This window comes from Manacus vitellinus, unplaced genomic scaffold, assembly GCF_001715985.3.
Source record: "Manacus vitellinus isolate BGI_N305 unplaced genomic scaffold, ASM171598v3 scaffold_10_pilon, whole genome shotgun sequence".
In the NCBI taxonomy this organism is placed as follows: Eukaryota; Metazoa; Chordata; class Aves; order Passeriformes; family Pipridae; genus Manacus; species Manacus vitellinus.
The window spans coordinates 3163430-3180866 of NW_021938838.1; the positions used below are offsets into that span (position 1 = coordinate 3163430).

The following is a 17437-nucleotide window of genomic DNA, read 5'->3' on the forward strand; positions in this document are numbered from 1 at the left end:
GCTGTGCCCCCCCACGGGAGCAAGGTCACGGGGCCTTTGCTCATTGCTCACCCACCCTCCCGCCCATATTAGCTGGAGGCTTTAATTAATAAAGGCATTCACCATACACTGAGTGCTGTTGGCACAGGCAGCGCGGGACGGCTCCTGCTCCCTTCCAGACCCGGCTATCGGTGAGGCTCATTTTTCTCCCATGTTTTACCCCGGGGTTGTGGGGTTGCTGGGTCGGTGGCTCTGCAGGCTGTGTTGTCTCAGCTGTGCTGGTGGGCTGCAGGCCAGGGTTTTCCCCATGCACGAAGCCCTTTCTCCAGCAGCAGCAGCCCAGCCTGGAGCACACTCCCTGTGGGGCTGAAGGCACTTCTCCTCCCTTGGGCTTTGTGTGGCCTCTGGCCTGGAGGGACCCTCTGTGCATGGAGACTGCTGGTGCTGGGTGCCCTGGGACTCCCGAGAGGCTTCACAGTGGTGTTTCTCCCTCCAAACAGTTCTGGATTGTTGGATGGCTCCCAAGGAGCAAGGCAAAGTGCCGTGTCTGCAGAAAGCAGGCAGGTGGCACAGCCTGCTTGAGTTTTGAATAGAAAACCCGGTCAGATGAGCAAAAGCTGGCTTTAGAGGGGAGTTTATGACCAGCTCCTGTATTCGTGGGGCCCTTTCAATGCTCATGGCATTGCTTGGACTTTCCACATTGTCAGCCCAGGCTGATCTAGGTTTAGAGGTGGACAAAGTGTGGAGCAGGCTTGGCTGAGGCTGTGCAGATGGAGTGGAGTCTGTGTCTGCTGTGGTGCAAGCACAGCCCATACCATCCCTGTTATGTCCAGGGAGATTGTACAGGGTGGGAAGCCAGTGGAGAGGGTTTGGGATCAATGCTGGATGATTTGGAGCAGCAACAACTTGTCTGAAGGCTTGGCCTTGGGAAATGGGTAGAAACAGAGGCTGCAAAGGCAATGCCTGAGGTCTGGATCCTGCCTGAGTGCAGATAATCCCCTTGCACTGGGACTTGCCAGTTACCCATCCCATCTATACACAGGATTGTTCCCTGTGTCCCCATGTCTGTCACCCTCTGTGCGCAGCCAGCTGCTGATCTCCTTAAATCCCTCTGGTTCTGAGCTGGGCTTGTGCCTGGGGGTGTTTGTGGAAGTGCCAGCACTGGGGGTACAAAGTCCCTGGTCAGCAGCACGAAGTCTCACAGTGCTGCTGAGCGGCAGCTCCATGGAGAAGTCTGTCCCTGCAAGCCCTGGGGCTGAGGTGCTGGCTGGCCAGCACCTGCTTCATGGGCAAGGAGAAGACTTTGGGAGCAAAGGCTGCACATTCTGTTTTCTCCCATCATTACTATACAAACTTCAGGCTGTCTCTCTGCTCTCTTTCTGCTTGGAACATCCCTCTGCCTTTCCGGCATGGCTGAGAAACATCGCCCCTTGCTCTGGCTGTGCAAGGAGATCTTCCTCTGTCCCATCCATACCTATCTGCAGCCTAAAACCGGCCAAAAAGTTGGAATTTCTCTCTTTGATCGATGCTGAAGGCTGGGATGGGAATTGGGATGTTCTTGCCCTGGTGCTTATGAGGTGACCAGCATGGACAGATGAGGTTGGTCTCTCAGTTTGAATAAAACTGTGCCCTGGAGACAGGTTTGTCTTCAACTGGGAGAACTGGATCCAGGTAGGAGCTGGGAGCTGAGCTCATCTAGGCACTGTGCCTGCTTCCAGCTCTCAGTGGAGGGGCTCGCTGCGGCCCCTGGACAAGCTGAAGCACCAAGTTCCCATGGTAGCTGGGTGGAGTGAAGCTGATTTGGGTCCCATCCCAAAAGGCTCCAGAGGGCTGGGGCGAAGGGGACAGAGGCAGGACCTGCCCTGACACCTCCCTTGCCCTGAGCAGGGCTGCTGCTGCAGGAGATGACCATGGCAGGGCTACACGAGCTGCGCTTCACCGAGGAGAAGCCGCTGCTGCGGGGACAGGACGCCGAGCTGGTGAGTTTGGTGACCTCACTGGCTCCAGCTCCTGCACACAATGCAGGTGCTTGGGAGGGGTTGTGTGCTGGTATGGGGCATGTGTGGTACTCTGTGCGTGTGTGCTGGTGTTGGGCACACGTATGTGCACATGTGTGGTGTGCAGTGTGTGTGGGTGAGCGCGGGGTCGGGTTTGGCGGGATGGGGGGTGTGTGTGCAGACATGGCACATACATGCTCATACACACTCGTGTGTGTGCACACAGGTAGTGCGTGCACCTGTGTGCAGGTGTTGTAGATGTGGGTGTATGTGTGCACATGTGTGGGCTCTGGGGAGTGGGTGTCTGTGTTGTCAGGGGGCTTTGGGAGCTGGGTGGGCAGAGGGTGCTGCGGAATTGAGGTCCCTAATGGCTCCTTCTCCTGCTCCTTCTCACCCCAGGAGAACTCGGATGTCTTCCTCTCCACTGTGGACACAGACTGGAAGGTAGGACCAGCCATGGGTGATGTCCCCCACCCTGGGTCTTGTGTGGGACAGTGTCCTGTGGCTGGGGAAGGCTGCGGGGCACTGAGCGGACCCGGGGGCGTTGCTGTCCCTCCTTCCATGGGGTTGCAGTGCCTGGCTGGTGCCTGTGCATGGGGCTGCACATCCATCGTGGTCCTCGTCAGGAGGGGATGGGTGACATGCTGCCAGCCATGCTCTGTGCTGGCGCTCAGATGTGGCTGGTGGGCACTTGGCCATGGGCTGGGGACAAAACCTTTAAAACAGGCAATTTCTTCTCAGGAAGGCAGAGCTGCTTTTCCAGCCCCTTTACCATTACCATGGCAATGGTTTCCTGGGCAATGCCAGCTCCCTGCTTACATAAGGATGTTTGAAAGCCTCTTTCTTTTTTGGAGGGCTGGGGCATTGCCCCCTGTACCACCCACCTCTCTTGGAGAACAGGGCCCCTCTGCTCCCTTGGCTAGCACCTGCCTGCCTTGTACCTCCATTTCACCTCTCCAGAGGAGCCCCACAATATGGCTCCAGGGATCGTGGTGGGGAGAGCTCATGCCTGGCTCCTCTGTTGGTCTTTGTCCCTCTCACACCTCTGCCCAGGCTCATCGAGCACCAGGCTCCCTCTGCAGAGACTGGAAGATGGGGAGGGAGGGTAGTTGGGCTGCCAGACCCCAGCTTGCTGCCTGTCCCTCTCCTAAAGCATCCCTTCTCCCAGGGGACACCAGTAATTGACTTGAGGTTGTATTTTGCCACTTTGCTAGCAACTGGGACCACTGGGAGGGTGGGCTTGGGTGGTGCTGGCTGAGCCCTGACAGGTCTGGCACTGAAATAACAGCACCTGTAAGGGTAAAATAAATCTGGATTTCATTCATCCTGGGAGAGGGACAGGGGAGCAGAGGTCCCTGTTTTAGCAGCCCCAAATCAGTGCTCAGACTTCTGGTGCTGGCCTGCTTGGTGTCTGTCACCTGTGTGGTGGCAGGATGCTGATCAGGGAATGAGACCTTCTGTCAGGATGCTGCGTGTGGCTGCTGTGGTTCACAGAGTGGCAGACTTCCTGTGGCCCTCTTGAAAACCACAAAATAATTAAAAATGGCAGTGGTCAGAAAAGAAATGGTGCCCTTTCCAGCAGCTCCAAAGCTGGTGAGATGCTGGGGTTGTGAGTGGCAGGGTGTGCAGGGCTGGGCTGCTCCTTGCTCTGCTTGCTCAGGGTTCCTGTTGGCCACTGGAGGGGAGACCAAACTATCTGGTATCACCAAAATGAGGGCAAAGAGGAAGATGGAGATGTGGAAGGAGAGGGAGGTGGCCGTGCCAGGCTGCTCAGACCTCCCAGTAGCACCACAAGGACCAGTATGACTCTTGCTCAGCTGTGCTGGGGCAGGGTTTGGTTGGCACTCAGGATGCTAAACAGCAGTGACCCTCCCAGGACAATCTGTATGCCAGTATTTCAGGGATAGGCCCACGGTGATACCGAACCACGTCCCTGGTGGTGCCAAGTGGAGCAGGTATGGGCAGCAAATGCCACAGTGATGTGTCTCCATCCCCTCAGGACCTAAAAAAGGAACTGGGCAGAGATCAACGAAACTTTTCTCAAGCCAGCCGGGCCCTGTGCCCTCTTGGTTCCACTCCAAGAGCCTCAGGGTAGGAATGGGATGAGTTTCTCAGGCTGTGCCAGGGCAACCCCCTCCTTTTCCCCACCCTGGCATTTGCAGGTTGGCTCTGTGCAGAGGCTGGGGGCTGCCTGCCATTCCTTGGGGAGATCTTACCCTATTATCTAGGCTCACCTCCTTGGGATAATTCAATCTATCCCCCAGCTTAACTCTTCCCTGTTCCTCTGCTCCTCCCCAGAGCCAGTCACTGTTCCCTTGGCAGGATGCTCAGGCCTGGCTGGGGCAGTGGTGGGGAGTGGGAAGCCCCCACTGCTGCCAGCTGAAGGGAAGCCCTGGGGGCTGCTGAACATAAGCCGAGGTGCCAGGCAGTGCAGGGCAGGTGCCCTGAGACCTGGATGCCCTGCATCCAGCAGGAGGTCTGGGCCACCCGCCAGGCAAATGGGCTAGTAGCCAAAGGGGTGGCAATCCCATTTGATGCTATTCAAGCAAAGTCAGCCTTGCTCAGCCCTCCCATCTCCCTGCAACCCTTTTGCTTTCATGCTTTACTTCACCATGGCTCTTCCACCCCTTCTCTCCTCTCCTTTGCCACCTTCTGTCTTTTTTTGCCCCTCTGCATCTCTTGTTTTTTTCCCACGGGCTGTGGCTGCTCAGGTTCTTTGGCTCCACAGGCAGCAGGGCTGGGGAAAGCAAAAATGGCACCTGGAGGTGTGAATGGCTTTGTACCTGTGCCAGGAACCACCTGAGAGCTGGGCTTTCCTCACACAGCTGTGGGACTCCTCCATCTGAGATTGTCCAGCTTTGTGCCAGTTCTGCAAAGCTGGCAGTGGTGCTGGGATGGGCAGGGACAGGCAGGGTGCAAGGGGATGGCACCCAGAGATTGCTGGGGGGGTTTGGGGCTGTGGTGGCACGAGGCTGTCCATGGGTGAGAGTTGCAGGCAGATGGAATTGCTCTCTCACAAAGCCTTGTTGGAATCAGGGAAGAAACCATCTGCTTGCATGCATGTACACATGGGGATACACGTGTGTGTGTGTATGTGTGTGTGTGTGTGCGCACAGCATGTGTCAGTCCAGGGACAGGATCCAACCCCTTGGTGCTGCTGGGTTGCCTTTCCTTTACCTTATTTACCTGCCACTGGCGATGTCCAGGTCGGGGCTAAATCCTGCACTTCCCCTGCCTGCCATCATCCCGCAGCAGGTGGGATGACTGTGCTACTGGGTAAGGTAACAGAGGTGTCTGTGCAGTGTTCAGTGTGTACATGTGTGTGCCCCTCTGTGCACGTATGTCCAAGGTTCTGCATGTGTGCAGGTTTTTGTGCATCCCTGAGCATTAGTGATGGCCATGGCATACATGCTAAGCACACGGGAGAAGGATGCAGCAGGCGTGCTCTTAGTATGCACATGACCATGGACATACGTGTACAGGAACATGTGCTGACACAGACACACTGGGCCTGGCCCCGTGGGGGGTGTGCACAAGTATTTTGTGGGGTGTGTGTGCTTCAGTAGGTATATCAATTTTTCCAAGGTTTGCATGCACGGATGTGGTTTTGCCTGGTCCCTGTGTGCCCATGTTGGTACGTGTTCCTGTGCATGTACATGCGTGGTCACGTGCACACATGGAGCACGCCTGCCTCATCCTCCTCCTGCTTGTTTCATGTGTACCCATGTCCATCTGTGTGTGCTGCCTGTGCATCGCTGCAGGGCCTTTGCCTGGCTGGCTGTGGGCTCGACCATGATTGTGCATGTTTGTGTGGGGCTGGGTTCCATGTGTGTGCAGTGGGTGCAGGGAGCATGGATGGGCTCTTCCTTGGCCGTGCTGGGTCTGTCGTGAGAGGTGCGAGTGCAGCCCGGTCCAGACACCCCGCCTGTGTCTGTCTGCCGAAAGAGGGAAGATGGAGAAGGTACCGCACGGTGCCAGGCGTTTTTTCTTCATAAACAAGGGTATTTGGGGCCAATTGGAGCATGAATAATTCCCGCGGCAGCCAATGGCTGAGTGCTGGCTCCATCGCGGCGCTCGCCTGCAATGGAGGCCAAACCTGCCGAGGGGGAAGGGAGAGGGAGGGCTTAGCGCAGGGCTGGGGCTCCGCTATAAATCGAGGCGAGAGGCTGAGCCAGCGCAGAGCTCTGCTTCGCCCCAGCCCTCTGCACTGCCGGGAGCCCGTGCTTGGCCCACACTGCCAGCGCATCCTCATCCACCCACTTCCTCACCATGCCGGAGTGCTGGGATGGGGTAGGTACTGCCGTCCCCGTGTTCGCTGCCCTCCCTTCCCAGGGAATTTTGCCCCAGTGTCTCTCCTACTTGCCCAGGTTGGGCCTTTGCACCCAGCAGGGCTCGTTGTGGGTCAGTCAGGCATTGAGGCAGGTGGGACCCACTGCTGGGGAGCCCTTCTTTCCCCCAGCCCTGCTGCCGCATCCCTGACGTGCCGCAGGTTTTGGGGACGCATTGTCCTTGAGCGTGTCCTCCCCGAGCCCGGCGGAGATGCTGCGCCGAGGCTGAGGGTGAGTGGCTGCGTCCCGTGCTGGGGCTGTGTGCTGATGGGGGGGCTCACTGCCCCTTCCCCACCCCCTGGGTTGCAGAGGGAGAAGGTCTCTTGCTGTTTTGAAGCAATCCCTCGGTTGCTTTCCGGCCTCTGGGTGATGGCAACACCCGATGGCAACAGGCTGGTGAGTGAGGTGGGAGCACTGCAGCGGTGAGCAGGTAACCTGGACATGGGTGGGCTCTGTCAGACACCTATTGGTGCTGAGACCTGCACGCCCCTCCTCGCTGGGGCTGTGGGTTTTCTATGCCCCTCTCTCCTTGCTGCCTGCATCCCCTGCATCCCCAGCCTCTCCCCTCCAGAGAGCATCCCTGCGGCAAAGGGCAGGGCTGTGGTACCCAGCGGTGCTGCAGAGGCTGCACCATGGGCAGGATGTGCCTGGCTTGGCAGGGGGTGGGGAGCAGGAGGTAGCAGTGCTGAGGATGGATCCACTACCTTGGGCATGTGATTTTGGGGTAGGATTGAAGGCTGAGCTGTTTGGGCTCTGATGGAGACTGTGAGCATGGTGATGGCAAGGAGGCAGCCCTGTGCCCAGGATTAGAACACATGGATGCCTCCTGCTCTGTGACCTTGGGCCAGGCCCTTCCTCTGCCTCAGTTTCCTAATCTGTTTTGCAGAGGGATGTCCCTGCTCATGGACTGCTGCATGATGCAGCTGCAGGGGATGGAAGGACAGCTGTGGATGAGGGCTGGTGGGGTCAGGGTGCCCTTGGGGGCCGAGAGTTGTCTCCATAGTCCTTGAGGTGCCTTCAGGTGCTGTGCTCCCCCAGGGACAGCAGATCTCGGTGAGGGGAGGCACTGCAGTGAGGAGACCCTGTCCTGAGGCGGTTCCTCCCACCCGAGGCCTGTGTCCTTCAGAGTCCTTGGTGGCGCGTGACCCGCGTGAGCATCCACGTACCTGCTCCCCTCCCACCAGCCCATCCGTGGGGCTGCTGGTGCCAGCAGTGAGGACCGTGATGGTTGGGCACCCTGCCATCATCTCCTGCCCAGCCCTGCCCAGCACATGATGCTCCTGCACCCACCATATCCCAGCCTCTAGGTCACTGCCAGTGGACTGGCTGGCAGGTGTGAGCATCTGGAGGGGACCTCTGGTCCCTTGTCCCTGGGCAGCACCTGGGCTCACAGCCTTGGTTTCCCTTGCTGGCTGGGAACAAGGGCCAAGGCAGCAAGGCTGGAGCCCTCCTAAACAGGGAAACTGAGACACGGGGTAGTCTTGTTCTCTGTATGAGGGCACTGGCATTTCAGACCAAAGGTTTCTAAAGTTACTTTAGCTGTAATTTTGGGAGCTGGTTGCAGCGTTTCCTGGAATGGTGTCTGGGTTCTGACCTCTGCCTGTTTGTCCCAGGCACAGCGAATCACTTCCCAGCTAGGCCATGCTGTGAAGCCCCACCCTGTTGCCAAAATTTCCTCAGTCCCAGGCCCTCGAAGATCTCCTGTCCTGTCCTGTGGTCCACCTGTCCCATCCCATGATCCTCCTTTCTCAAGCCCTCTTGGATCCCATCCCTTGATCCCACCCTGCGATCCCATCCCATGCTACACATGTCCAATCCTAAATGCTATGATCTTATCCAAAGTCTTCCCTTCCCTTTGGGAGCTGATGGAAGCTGGGAGCATTTGTATGTGATTTGTCCTGCTTTCTACCACCTCTGGGATGCCCAAAGGTGTTTTTTTTTTCTCTGGAACAGCTGCCCCTCTTTCCCTTGTCCTCCCATGGGACCAGCCATGTGGGGAAGCACGCACCCAGCGAAGGGTGTGATGGCAGGGCAGGAGAGGATGTCTTAGGTCAGGTGGGCATCACCCCATCTCTCCTCTTCCCCCAGGAACATGACATTGAGACCCCCTATGGGCTGCTGCACGTGGTCATCCGGGGCTCTCCCAAGGGGAACCGCCCGGCCATCCTGACGTACCACGACGTGGGGCTCAACCGTGAGTGCTGCTCCCTGGGCCCAGGGTGCAAGGGCAGGTGGGAGTGAGCCCAAGGCTGCATGGGGTGCCAGGACATAGGGCCCAAACCCCTGGCTCAGCTCCTTTGCCTCCTCCCATGGAGGGTTCCCCGGCTGCATTCGGTCCCCCCAGGCATCTGGAAGCATGGGGAGAGTTTGGATGCTCAGAGCCCAAAGCCCAGGCCAGGCACAGCCAGGAGTGCTTGGCTGCCCTGGTGCTGTCTGTCTGCCTGCCCACACCAGGCAGGGATGGCACACGGGGGGTGCAGGGTTGGTCCCCACTGCTGCCACCACCACCAGCCTGTTGGTATTCAGAGCATGGACCCAGCTGGCAGCAGGATGTAGTGGGGGACAAAAGAGACTGGGAATGGCAGAGAAGGAGGGACCTTGTCAGGAGGGGAAGGAGTGACCCTGGGCAGAGGCTCTGGATGTGGAGACGCTGTACTTTCTATCAGCCTGCAGCCTTGGTCCTGCACCCCAGACCCCTGCCCTGGGCTGTGCCCTCCAGCTGAGCCAGGAAGCCCAATTCCCTGTGAGCAGGGAGAAGCATTTCCTGCTCTGCTGGCAGCTGAGGCTGAGTCACTGACACACAACGTGAGCTGCCTCAGCATCACAGCAGCTCTGTCGTGTCCAGGTACACGTCACGTTGGCTGCAATGGGCCCTACAACTGCCTCATCCCACATTCTGGGAGGGATATCCTGGCACTGATGCCATAGGGCAGGACCCCTCCAAGCCCCAGCAGTGTCTGTATCCTGCTGCAATGGCAGGGGCCTGTCCACAGCAGCACTGTGCCTGTTTCTTTGACCGTTTCCAAGCAGGCAGATTTGCAACTGTTTCTTAAATCCCATGTTTGCTTGAGCCCTTTCTGGGGATTTTGGATGGGGCCAAAAATACTCCAGGCTGCTAATCCCACTGCCTGCTGGGTGGTCTTGCGGCCCTGGGCTTTGAATCCCCCAGTCCCATCCCTCCAAGGCTCATCAGTGAGGCTCACCCCAAACTCCTCATCCTCCTGGCTGTGTCTGTCCATCTCTGTGCCTCCCGACACCTGTAGGGATGCAGCCCTTGCTGCAGCAGCTGTGGTCTCTGCTGCAGGGATGAGGAGCGTGGAGGGAAGGGGATGGGATGGCTTTGGTGGCATCTCACCTCCTGCTTGAAGGGCAGAGGGAGGGCATGCAGCCTCTCTCCATGCTCCCCTGACCCACCAGGCCCCAGTGCCAGGGTGTTTGGTCTCTGATCTCCGCCTGCCCTTTGACAGACAAGCTTTGCTTCAACACCTTCTTCAACTACGAGGACATGCAGGAGATCACGAAGCACTTTGTGGTGTGCCATGTGGATGCGCCGGGCCAGCAGGCAGGAGCCTCACAGTTCCCTCAGGGGTAGGTGCCAGTTTGTTCAGTGGCCCACTGTGCCCACCAGGATGTCACCTCCGTGTCCTTTGGGTTGGCAGTCGTGCCCTGCCTGTGGGTCTCTCCAGACTGTGTCAAAGCCCATGGCAGACGACTGGCCCAGGGTGAGCAATGGGGTGGTTTGCAAGTGGGTGGCATTTCCCTGCCCACTTCAGGCAGGCAAGCTGCCCCAGATACCCCACTCTGAACAGGGTCCATAACCAACATTCTGTGCCTCCCTGTGCCACAGGTACCAGTATCCATCCATGGACCAGCTGGCTGCCATGTTACCCAGTGTGGTGCAGCATTTCGGGTGAGTCAGCCTCTCCTCCATGGCTGCTGGTTGAGGGTCCTGGGCAGGGAGAGGGGTAGAAAGCAGGGGTTTGGGGTTGGGAGTTGTCCCTGTAAGCTGGCAGCCTGCAAATCTTCTTCTGCCCAATGCTGTGGGTGGAGGGATGTCCCAGGGAACATGTACTGGAGCTGACTGTCCCACCCTACCCACCTCTCCATATTTGCAGGTTCAAGTACGTGATCGGGATCGGTGTTGGGGCAGGAGCCTACGTGCTGGCCAAGTTTGCGGTGAGCCTGGGGCTGGGATGGGCTGGCCCTGAGTTGCTGGTACCTGCTGTCAGCCAAGGGCATGGGGAAAAGCAGGAGCTGAAACCTCCAGGCAGCCTCTGCTGCTGCAAAGGCTCATGGAGGGATGTGGGGCCAGGATGGCAGTGCCATGGCCGTGGTGTCTGGGCAGTCTCGCCACAGGTCTCCCATCGCTCCAAGGACCACATCAGCTCTGTGCAATGCCTGTGCAGTGACGCTGGTGGGGGCTGCCCAGGGCATATCTTTCCTCCCCTCTGAGCCTTTCCTCTCTTGCTCACTGCAGCTCATCTTCCCTGACCTGGTCGAAGGACTGGTCCTCATGAACATCGACCCCAACGGCAAAGGCTGGATTGACTGGGCAGCTGCCAAGGTGGGCAGGGACCTGACCCCTCCTGCTGGCCCTGGCGGCTCTCTGGGGCAGGAGCCAGCCATGGCAGTGCTGTAACTCCCTGTGCTCCCTCCACAGCTCTCTGGCCTCACCAGCACACTGCCGGACATCGTCCTATCCCACCTGTTCAGCCAGGTAAGGGCTGTGCATCCTGCCAGCTCCCTGCCACCAGCCCCCTACCCAGCATCTGGCTTGGTCACCTGGGCTGTGCCCTTTTGGGTGCTGCAGTGCCTCTGGACCTGACCCATGCTCAGGGTCAGGGTTAGTCAAGCCCTGCCTGACCTGGGGATTAGCCTTGAAGAATTTGTGACTCATGCCCACGTCCTGCCTGGGTGTGCAGCACCCCTGTGCCCAGCTGCATTGCCCAGCACCCCCCTCCTTGTCCCTGCTGACCAGCATGACATGGGCAGGACTGGGGGAGCAGGGTATGTCCCTGACACCTGATCTCCATTCCCTCCTGGCACAGGAAGAACTGATGAACAACACGGAGTTGGTGCAGAGTTACCGGCAGCAGATCGGCAGCGTGGTGAACCAGTTCAACCTCCAGCTCTTCCTCAACATGTATAACAGGTGAGTGCTGCAGGTAGCCCCTGTCTGTGCCAGGGTGCGGTGCTGGTGGGTGGCTCTGAGGTCACTGTGGGGATCCAGACCTATGTTGGGTGCTGTCATCACCCTGTTGTCACCTCCAGCATAGGCAGGCAGCAGTGCAAAGTTGTCTGCCACTGCTGGCTGGGGATGTGGGAGTGGTGGTACCTGTGCCAGAGGCTTGCCATGTCCCAGAGCCCACCACAATGGGTGCACATCCCCTGGTCTCCTCTCGCACTGGATGCTGGCACAGGCCTGGGAAAGGGGGCAGAGATGCTGTCCCATGTGTGCAGGGGGTTGAGAGCCCTGCCACTTTGCTGGGTGCTGCATCCCATGGCATGGGCTCTGCTTGGGATGTCTGTAGCATCCTCCTTCCACAAGGTGCTGGGTCAGCGAGGCTGGGTGCTGCTTCCAAGGGCTGGCAGTGCCACAGTTCTTGTGCTATGGCATTGGTGGTGGCATCTGCCCATGGGCTCACACTGGCCCTCTTTTTCCTCCATCAGCCGCAGGGACCTGGACATCAACCGGCCTGGGACTGTACCCAATGCCAAGACGCTGCGGTAAGAGTTGTGCTGGCATGGAGGGGTCCCAGGGCAGTGGAGTTCACCCAGCCCAAACCCTGACTGTGCCCCTTCCTCCTCTCACTTCCAGCTGCCCCGTGATGCTGGTGGTCGGAGACAACGCGCCTGCTGAAGAGGGGGTGGTGAGTGATGGTGTAGTGCCTGTCGGGTGGCACACAGATGATGCCCATGCGTGGGCACGCACATGTTCACTGCCTGCTCAGACACATGTCAGCTCCCATGGGAGCTGCGTGGGAGCGTGCTCGTGTGGGCACCTGTGCACATGCATCTGTGCATGGTTGCCACACCTGGAAAACCTCCCCTTTTTCATATGCCCAGACGTGCTCACAGTGTGCCCACTCAGATGTGTCGGCACACGGGCACACTCCCTGCTTGGCCTCGTGCACCCAAACAGCTGCTGGGGTCCTTCCACACATCCACGTGGTTGTCCACCCTTGCACAGTCAGCCACAGTAGTGTGCAGGTGGCCACATTTGTATGGAAGGTGTTACTGCACACTCGCCCCCCTCCTCCATCATATGTACCTCTGTGAACGTGCACATGATCACCCCTGTGTGTGTGTACACACGTGTGTGACACACGGAATGCCTCACCAGCCACCCTCAGCTCCCTTTCCAGCCCTCACCCAGACACTGCCTGGTAGAAGGAAAGTCCCCTCTGTCCCATGGCACAGGATGGTCATTCTGCAGGCTCATGGCTTGCCTAGTGTCCTGTCTCCTCCTGGCTAGGGTGGGATATGCCAGCTGGAATGCTGTGGGCCATTGGGGGTACATGTGGGCAACTTCTGCTTGGCTCAGGGCTAATGTCATTTCTCTCACCCACAGGTGGAGTGTAACTCCAAGCTGGATCCCACCAACACCACCTTCCTGAAGGTAGGCCAGTGGCAAGGGGCAGCTAGGAGGTCCCTGCTGCCCATGAAGTGCCCCACTGCCCTCTGCCCCAGGGCTGCAGAATGTCCCCATCTCCCCATTCCAGGTCCCTCCTGGCCATTGGGGCTGGGGATGTACGGGGAGAGCAGGGTGGCCCCAGCAGTGGCATTCTGTCGTGGGTGCCAGGGGATGGTGGATGGTACAGACACCCTCCCAAACTAAGCAGGACCTTCTCTCTGCAGATGGCTGACTCCGGTGGGCTGCCTCAGGTCACACAGGTGAGCCCCCACAACTTCCCCAGTTAACTGGATATACTGGGCTCTGAGATGTACTGGTGCTGTCCCTGGCTAGCTGGGAACGGGCTGATGAGGGCATAGGGGTCTTGTGCAGGGGCTCCCGGGGTGGCCTGGGGCTGAGCAGAGATCTCAGCCTTGGTGCTGCCTCAGCTCAGCCAGCTCTCTCCCTACAGCCAGGCAAGCTGACCGAAGCCTTCAAGTACTTCCTGCAAGGCATGGGCTACAGTGAGTGCTGGGGCTGGGCGTGGGGCTGGCGTGGGGCTGTGTGTGCACGTGTGTGTGTGCCTGTGTGCACGTGTGCTGACCCTGCTGCCAGAGAGGAGCCTGGCACTGCTGTGTGTCCATCCTGATGGAGAGCTGCATGTGTCTGTGACTCTGTATGTACAAGTGTGGATCATGTCTGTCCGTGTGTCCGCAGGGGCATGGGATGTACAGGCTCTGTGTGCACACAGATGTGTGTACAAGGGCTCTGTGTGTACATACGTGTGTGGACAGGGTCTCTGTGCAAGCGTGCACACGTGTGTGTGTTTGTGTGTGCACAAGCAGGGGCTGTGTGTGTGCAACAAAGACGAGCAAGTCGGTGTGCACAAGTCTGTGTGAACGTGTTTGCTTAGGTCCATGACCACGTGTGTGTATGTGTTTGGGTCTGTGCATACCTGTGTGTGCATGCAAAAGTCCATGTGCACACGTGTGTGTTTGCAGGTCCATTGCACGTGTGTGTGTGTGTGTGTGTGTGTGTGTGCAGTTCTGTGTGCCCGTGTGCAGGTCTGTGTGCAGGCACACGTGGTGCTGGGTGGGGGCTCCTGGCTCAGTGGAGCCCAGAGAGGGCTGATGCTCTCTCTCTGCCCTCCCTGCCCTTCTCCCGCTCCACCCCTGCCAGTCACCCACCTGAAGGATCGGAGGCTGAGTGGAGGCACAGGTACTGCTCAGAGCTGCTCAGCCCATGCCCTCTGCTGCATGGTGCCTGCCTGGCCTGTGCCCTCGAGCTGCCTGGGCACCTTTGGGAGCAGCCTGGGTGCAGGACTGGCCCTTCCCAGCCAGATGCCCACTGCCTCGCTCCGCTTTGCCTGAGCCGGGGCTGGGGGCTGAGAAATGGCACTTGGAGAAGCCCCCCTCCATGCAGGCACAGCCTCAGCAGCGTGTCCACTGTGCTCTCCTCCAGCTGTCCAGGAGCTGTGCCTGTCGGGCATCCTGGCTGGGGGAGGGTGTCACCTTCCCTGCACACCCTGGGGAGCCGGGGGAGTTCCCATCCCAGCTCGCTCCTTCCCTGGAGTGTGACAGCCGGGGGTCCCCAGTGCCTGATGCCTGGAGGTTGCATGCCCAGGAGTGGGTCTGGTGTGCAGCCTGTCCCAGGGCCACCCGGCCCTGCCCTGCCATCCCTTACCAGCCTGGAGCTGCTCATGTTGCCACAGCACCGCTTGCTGCAAGCTTGTGCCCGGGCTCATTCGCACTGGGGAGCGGGACCGGTGGCAGTGTTGGCTCAGGTGCTGGTGGTTTTCGGAGGGAGCTGAGCACCCTGGCCGTCTCTCTGTGCCCGTGCAGTGCCATCTGCCAGCATGACCCGCCTGGCACGCTCCCGCACGGCCTCCCTCACCAGCGCCAGCTCTGTGGATGGCACCCGCCCACGTGCCTGCACCCACTCGGAGAGCACCGAGGCCATGGGGCAGATCAACCACACCATGGAGGTATCGTGCTGAGGTCCACGCCCGCCACCGATGTCTCCTTCAGAGCCATCTCCCATCCGTCAGCATCCCGCCAGCACCCACCCGCCCCGTGGACATCCTCCACCAGGGCCCTCGCTTCTTTGGGGTCAATTTGTCTTCTTTGCCGCTGGCCTCACCCCCTTGTCTGGTACAGGAGAAGGAGAGGGGCTTTGTCCAGCAGTCACACATGGTTCTGCATTGGTCCTCACCCTCCCTAGCATCGGCTTGGCCCCGGCTTGGGAGGGTGGGTGGCAGGGGGACAGGGCCAGGATGGGACAGCAGGGTCAGGGTGGTGAGATGGGGACGGGATGTGGGGATGGGACGGGATGGTGGGATGGAACAGGATGTGGAGAGGACACAGGAGGTAGGTTGGTCCCCCAAGGTCAACTGATGGCTGACCAAGTCAAAAGGAAGACAGGAACAGGGAGCAGCGATTATTGGGAGGTCACTGGTCCACTCTTAGGGGTGCAGCTTCCATTTCTCCCTGATGGCCCTTTCTGGGGAGAGCTAGCACAGGATCCCCCAACACACCCAGGACCTGCTGCCCCAGAGCTGGCTGAGCCTTGTGAGAAATCACATCCCAAACTTTCTTTGCCCTAGTCATGTACCCTGAGGGCTGCCCCAGGGCAAATGGAGAGGGGTCAGCCCTGCTCCATAAGCCATCAGGGCAGGAGGGTGGCATGAGTGTCCCCCTGCCTCTGCCCATGCCCTTGCCTGTGATGGCACTTCCTTGGTCCCTTGTTGCAAGAAGGATAATCACCACCTGCCACAAAAAATGCACCAGGAAGGGGGCAGTGAGCTTGCTTGGTCCCTGTCACACTGTCAGTTCTCCTCCCAGCTCTTGGGCTGAGGCTGCCAGGGCCCAGAGACCACTGGTTTTGGGGATGTCACACAGCAAATCCCACCTCCAGTTTTGCCACAGCCTGTGGGTGTCACCACCTTGGAGCCATTAGCAATAAGATGAGACACTCCCCCTGCCATGCTGGGGAACCCTCAGCACCCTCTGCCCCACAGGGTGCATCCCCGCAAGGTGCTGGCAGTGTGGGGTGACCCATGGGACATGGGGAGCACACCAGTGTCTGGCTTTGCCTACAGAGCTGGCCAGACCCACCATGGCCCTCCAAATCCACACCCCCCACCTCCGGCACTCCGCCTGCGCGCTGAGCGAGGCGTCTCTCAAGGGCTTGGCTCCCCCCGAGCCGTGGGGCCCCATCCGGACTCCGGGTGGATCTGGTCTCTCACAGTCGGCACGGAGATCCACGTCATCCCATAACCCACCATTGGCCCGAGCTGCCAGAGCAGCAGAGCCCAGCCCCTCCTGCGCCCGGTGTAAGGCACAGGTAAGGCCCTGGCTCTGGTGATGGGTGCTCAGGTCTTCGTAGGTGTTCCATGGGGAACCTGAGCAGGGACCTGTAGGGAACCCACTGGGTGCCACCATCTGGGCGAGCTAGAACCAGCCCGCGTTCGAAGCAGGTGGTCCACCAGCCATACAAAAGCATTCGTGTCCCCCCACCCCGACCCCATCTGTGCTCCCCAGTGAAGGACACACAGGCCCTGGGGCTCCCAACGGGTGTAGGAGGGCTTTTGGCCCTGAGACCCGTGCCCCACACGACCCCTCACAAATTAAAAGGCCACCCCAAAACACCAGTGTCCCCGTTTGTCCCCCACTTTGTTCTGCTGTGTGCTTCCTCCTTGGTGTGACTCTGAAAGCTGCGTAGCTCCTTTTTATGGTAGATACTGCTGCGATCTCTTGTTTTTTCAGCGTGTCTTTCCAGATGATATATATATATAAATACCTATACATAATATATATATAAGGGTTTGCCCAGTCCCTGACGTTTTTGGGTTCACTCCTCCTCGCATTCTTGTCCAAGCAGTGCCGTGTGGTTTCCCTGGAGGTGGTGTGGCTGTGCTCGCCTTCAGTTCCTCACCTTGGTTTTGTTGGTGGGTTTGTTTGTTTTTCCCTGGTGGTTTGTTCTTTTGATTTTTGTTGGTTTTCCTTTTTTCCCAGTCACAGCGGAATTTAATGCATTTTCCTGTCTGAGTGCAGCCTGATTTTGTCACAGCGGCATCAAGGCTGCAGCACTCATGAGACAGCAATATGTAAACCAGATTTAACTAACCTGTTGCTGTAGAGAGGATTTACTGTGTTGGAAATAAACCAACAAACTAATAAAGATGTTGAGAACCTGCTGTGCTCTTTGTAACATGCTGCAGGGAAATGGGTCTGAGCCCACCTGGGGCCTGCCTGCAGAGATCTGGCAGGCAGGGAGGAGAAGAGGGGACACCTTGTCCACCAACCTCACTAGGGATGCCCATGGAGGAAAGCCCAGCACCCCACAGTGCACAGTGGGGAAGCTGTGGGGTGCTTTGGCTTTGGGATGCCCCATATGTCAGTAGTGGATGGAGGCTGGAAAGCTGCCACCTGTAGCCCAGTGAGACTGGTTCCAAGGGGTGCCCACTGGGGAGGAAAAAGACACATGGCTGCACAACTCAGGGGATGAGCAGAGTCCTTGGG

At 58.8% G+C, this 17437-nt stretch overlaps 1 protein-coding gene across 4 annotated transcripts; it reads left to right on the forward strand.

The window, feature by feature from the left end:
• The first annotated feature begins 1863 nt into the window (after positions 1-1863).
• Positions 1864-17112, forward strand: NDRG4 (NDRG family member 4). Of its 4 annotated transcripts, XM_025896212.2 has the most exons (16): positions 1864-1958; positions 2376-2420; positions 8393-8498; positions 9772-9892; positions 10152-10214; positions 10420-10480; positions 10782-10868; positions 10965-11021; positions 11353-11456; positions 11975-12031; positions 12123-12174; positions 12876-12923; positions 13163-13198; positions 13390-13441; positions 14097-14135; positions 14759-17112. In XM_025896212.2, the coding sequence occupies exons 1-16, from the start codon at positions 1884-1886 to the stop codon at positions 14911-14913; spliced, it is 1158 nt and encodes a 385-aa protein (XP_025751997.1). In that variant the 5' UTR covers positions 1864-1883; the 3' UTR covers positions 14914-17112. The 4 variants fall into 4 exon arrangements, with proteins under 4 accessions (XP_025751997.1, XP_017939114.1, XP_017939119.1 ...); XM_018083625.3 differs by lacking the exon at positions 14097-14135; XM_018083630.3 differs by lacking the exons at positions 1864-1958; positions 2376-2420 and adding an exon at positions 6135-6266.
• Positions 17113-17437: the final 325 nt, after the last annotated feature.

Bases quoted from the DNA above. Each gene is read 5' to 3' on its own strand.
- NDRG4 (XM_025896212.2), top strand. From the start codon at position 1,884: ATGACCATGGCAGGGCTACACGAGCTGCGCTTCACCGAGGAGAAGCCG. The intron at 8,499-9,771 runs GTGAGTGCTGCT...GCCCTTTGACAG, and splicing joins CCACGACGTGGGGCTCAACC to ACAAGCTTTGCTTCAACACC. The intron at 11,022-11,352 runs GTAAGGGCTGTG...CTCCTGGCACAG, and splicing joins TATCCCACCTGTTCAGCCAG to GAAGAACTGATGAACAACAC.